The sequence below is a fragment of the Pinus tabuliformis genome, chromosome 6 (genome assembly GCF_031772625.1).
Source record: "Pinus tabuliformis cultivar Carrire ecotype Pingquan chromosome 6, CPIR1, whole genome shotgun sequence".
NCBI lineage: Eukaryota > Viridiplantae > Streptophyta > Pinopsida > Pinales > Pinaceae > Pinus > Pinus tabuliformis.
Genome location: NC_142292.1, coordinates 1113183913 through 1113188632, shown reverse-complemented (window position 1 = coordinate 1113188632; position 4720 = coordinate 1113183913). Strand labels below are relative to the sequence as shown.

Here is a 4720-nt window from a genome sequence, read left to right as displayed (position 1 = left end):
TGGAGAGATCAGATTTTCTACCTCTGGAAGTCAGAGGTCCCATACCTAGAGGGACAATGCCCAGGCCTCCCTGAGAGCCCGGAAGCTGAGGACGAGGGCGAAGAGAATATGGGTGGGAGGATGTCCGCGAGGAGGATGACAGAGATGATGAGGAGGGGAAGGGAGGCACGGATGGTGGAGCAGTAGAGGCACACAGAGGAGGAGATGATAGCGGGCAATGAGCCATAGTGCAAGGTGCAGATGATGAAACAAATGCAGATGAGCTACCACGAGATAAGGAGGAAGGGATTAGAACAGTACCCGAAGCCTGTGCGGCAGCTAAAGCGGCCCGAGCCCTAGTCATAGGGGGCGATGACAGTCCTGGCCCCTTCGTCCCAGTCTTCACTAGCGAGCCCTATACAGATGCCTCCCCCTGAGATGGGCGAAAGATGGTCGGGGATGCCTCTCGAGCTGAAATGGGAGAGATCTTTGGGGACGCCTCTAGACTCTTGTTCAGCGGAAAATCCTTAAATAGGTGTCCCACTTGATGACAGCGGTTGCAGCGGAATGGAACTCCTTCGTAGTCAAGTATTTGTGTCCTGCTGTATTTTCCCCATTGCAGTGTGATCTTCTCCTCTAATCCTTCACGCGTGTCCAGGTGAACCAGCACACGAGCTAGGGTTCGCTTCTTGGATTCAACATACGTGCGATCATGATCCAGATACGTGCCCAGTGCATTTCCTATCTTGATGAGTGCTTCCTCGCTCCAATACTGTAATGGTAATCCGGGCAATCGTACCCACAGGGGGCCTGCACCGATCTGTTCACGTTCTGGGTCAAAGAGGGGACTCCACCTCTTTAACAGGACAGGTGCAGTTTCAATGTGCCAATATTTTGCCAAAACTAAATCCGTGTAGTCCTCCTTTGAGAAATGGAGGGAGAACCACCCACGAGGGAGAACATGTACCTCCGGGAGTTCTTTCAGCAGGGCACCCCAGATTTCCTTAACCCATTGAGTCGGTCGACTTGCTATGAAGGCGCGTCCCCGGACATGTCCAACCAAAACCGTTCGGGCCATGGGCACCGCTTCCCCGATAGCCGATGGATCGCCAAAGGGGATAGTGATATCTTTGTTCGTCGCCTTAATACACCTGGATTTCCTCTTCTTTGTGCGAGGTGCAGAAGGGTGGTCGACAAAGGGGTTTGCTACACCTTCAGGGGGGATGGGCTTCGAGGGTTTAAAATTTACCACCAGGGTGCTAAAACATCCGGAGGGCCGAATCCCTAAGGTGGGAAGGGTTTGAGGTCCCGTAACCGGGGAGTCCACGGCAGGAGGCAGAAGATCCGAGGGTAGAAATGGAGGCTGATCGAAAGACAGGATCTGTGGTGAGAGCGTAGCGAGGAGTTGTTCCGTACCAGGCGAAAGAGGAGGGGCATCAAGGCCAGGGGGGAAACCGGGGTGAAATCAGGGATGGAGTGGTGAGTGAGCGAACTTGAGTGCGCGACCACAGGCGAGGTAACCGGTGAGCAGTGAACCGAGGCGGTTTGTGAGGCTATAACCGGAGCGGCGAAATTAGGGTTATCGAAGATGATGCGGTCTTCAAATGGATCCGCGGAATAATCCACAAGGTCCGTCTCCATGTGGCCTTCCATGACGGTAACAGGCGAGACAGACAATAAAGCGGCTGTGGAAACGGTGTAGGTCGACTCCGTTGGGCCGGTTGAGAAAAAACGGATGTCCGGAGACCGCGACTGCGTACGGCCGTCAGCAAACCCTAGCGATCTAACCTAGACCCGCGCGCTCCTGTAGCTCCCCTTTTAGCCTCTCAATTTCTATTTATAGTATTAAAACCTATATTGTCAAATTTTCAGATTATGGTGGGTTTTTGGTATTTTCCGCAGATCACAGGTACCAGCCGAGCATGAGACAACAAAATTTGTGCGAGATTTGCCGATCGAGACCCTTAGGAGTAGAGCGCACTTTTCAGCCCCATAAGTGAGTTGCAAAGCACACTTTTTGGCCAAAAAACTGTGTTTTCCTCATAAACAAGTCAGTACCTGCGTTTTGTACCTTTTCCGGAAAATTTTCAAATTTTTTACAGAATTGCCGACAATGTTATCTACAGACTGGTTTGGGTAATTCACTTATGTTTTCAGTCTCCCTTAGCTCTAGATCTGCTTGATTTATCTCTTTGAGGAAGGAAAAAGCCCCCTAGGGTTTAAAGTACACCTCTACATTGTTACGAAGAGATTCGTTGAGTGAGAAATCTAGGGTTTTCAACATTTTCGCCACTGATTTTCAGATTTGTTTCATTACTTTTCAGATCTTTTGGATAGGTTTATTTTATCTTTTCTCCCTTTAGAGTTTGGGTTTTCCTTTCCCCCCTTAGGATTCCCTTGTGCATCCTAGGTATTAGAGCTTCACACCTATCCTTTGCAACATTTTTCACCTCTGATTTTTGTTGTTTGTCTGCATCATTTACAATAATTTAGAGCCTTTATATCTCAGTCCCTTGACATTAGATCTTCTTGGCCTCTTTTTGTGTCTTGGAGTAGCTTGTTTTCCCTCCCTTTCTTAGATACTTAACATCCCTTGTGGGTGGGGTTTTATGCGCTTGATTGGTTGTTTATTTTTCTATCATTTTCATATTTTTATTTACAGTATTTATGCATTTTACTTTCAGTAGCACATGGCATTATGAAACGTGATTAATTAACTCACCCACCTAAAACATTATTTTCACACACTCACACCTTAAGCGAACGTGAGCTTGGTTAACACCGCCAAGCCAAGCTTGAAACACTACAACTTAATAAATCAACACACATAGATTAATCCCACTTGGGCACCACGGCCAAACAATCTTTATAGTGTAGGTGTAGGGTCAGTGGGACAGGTTTCCAATAACACCCATCGGTTGCTTTCATTGAGACATAGAAGTTGAGATATTAGGGAGCTTAAAATCCTTCACCATCCCATGGGCAAAGTTAGAGTGCATCAGAAACCCGATTTAAAGGGGGTTAGGCTAGGTCATCGCACGAGTTCTCCTCGGGGCCACCCAACCCATGGCAGGGAATTTTGTGTGGTGGATGACTACCAAGAAGCTCAAGACTCGACCACCCCCATGGGACGAAGGTAACCATAGTGGTCAATCTTAGGAAAACACCTTATAGGATTGGCTGTGGGAAGCATTTATTCCTCTACCCCACCTTTCTCTGGACAACTCTGCTTGCGGGGATCATAATCCATCAAGTAAGAAGTTCTTTGGAAGGCCATTTGAAACAATAGATCTAGGTTTGTTTGAGGACTTATATCACCTATAGGGTAGAGGTATTTTTATTTAATAGGACATGTTTACTTGTATTAGAGTAAACTCATTAAAATAGTTAGTTTACACTTGGCATCACAACACTGGGTGTTTGCTCATTGTTTGTTTCTCTTTTATTCCTATCATCACCCTTTAGTCTAGACATCATTGTGCCTCCTAAGCATTTGTCACTTCAAATTCAAGGTCTTCACCCTCAGTTTCCGTTAGGACAAATTACTCTTCCCCGTCGAGTTAGAATTCATCCTCCTAGTCCTCCATTGAGTCATCACTCTGATTTTGATTCTAATTCTTCTGATTCATCTAGTTCATCCTTTGATTCCATGTCTTCTCAACCCCATATTTCGACCATGTTAGGCACCAATGTGGGTGCGGGAACCCAAGGTAGTAACCTCGGTACCAACCAGGGTGCCCCCACCGATGTGGTCACTCCTACTCCCTTTGCTTCCTTTTATGGTTGGTTTAAGTCTCCTAGGTTTTAGCCAACTTATCAATGATACTCTTCTCCATGATCCCACATGGCCAACAATTCCTACTAAGCTCCCTTCATACATCCCAAAGTTTGAAGGTAATCCTAGAGAAGATCCAACTAATCATGTTCGCTCCTTCCACATGTGGTGTTCATCCAATTCCATTATGGAAGACTCCATCCGTCTTCATTTGCTCCAATGCATGCTCACTAGAGATACTGCTAAGTGGTATGTCAACCAGCCCAAAGCAACCCATTCCACTTTAGAGACTCTTGTGACATCCTTTCTTTCATATTTTCAGTTACCTCTCTGTTATGATATCGGTACCGAACTTTTGACTTCTTTTCGTCAAACTTCTACCACTTGCCTTTCTGACCATGTTTACGAACGACATAGAAGGAGGAGTATTTGTAGAGCTCCTGTTTTCGAAGATCGAGTCTATATGTATTGGTTCCTTAGATCGTTGTTGGCCTCCATTACTAAAGATGTGACGTCACACTTCCCCTAGTCTGAGGAAGAGGCAATCCAAATAGCTTTGAAATCTGATCTGATCTACACTGAGTCAGGTTCTCCACCTCATATGAGTTATAGTCCACCTAAGGGAGGGATCAGTTCTATTTAAAATTATCCCTCCCCCAATCCTGCTTAGGACAACCCTTATCCAGGTCCCAACACTGTTGTTGGGAAAAGTATCCAATACGGAATGACCCTATCCCACTCTAAGGGTGATAGTTCCTTAGCAACAATCAAAGCAAAGCTATCTGAGATTACTTCTTTATGAGATGTAAAAGAGGGGAGAAAGAGATCCACTAACCGATGTCTTTCGCTAATGGTTGATCCAATCTTCTCTCCTTGCTGCTTGCCCCCAGCTCCTTGCTCTTTCACTGGCCCAGCTACACCAAGATCCTGCAAAATGGCAAGAGAGGGAAACTACAAGAAGCATAC

At 46.3% G+C, this 4720-nt stretch overlaps 1 protein-coding gene across 1 annotated transcript; it reads right to left on the bottom strand.

Annotated features, from left to right (window-relative positions):
* Nucleotides 1-394: 394 nt before the first annotated feature.
* LOC149262793 (uncharacterized) lies at nucleotides 395-1057 on the bottom strand. The gene has a single exon (XM_089382101.1). The coding sequence runs from the start codon at nucleotides 1055-1057 to the stop codon at nucleotides 395-397; it is 663 nt and encodes a 220-aa protein (XP_089238227.1).
* Nucleotides 1058-4720: the final 3663 nt, after the last annotated feature.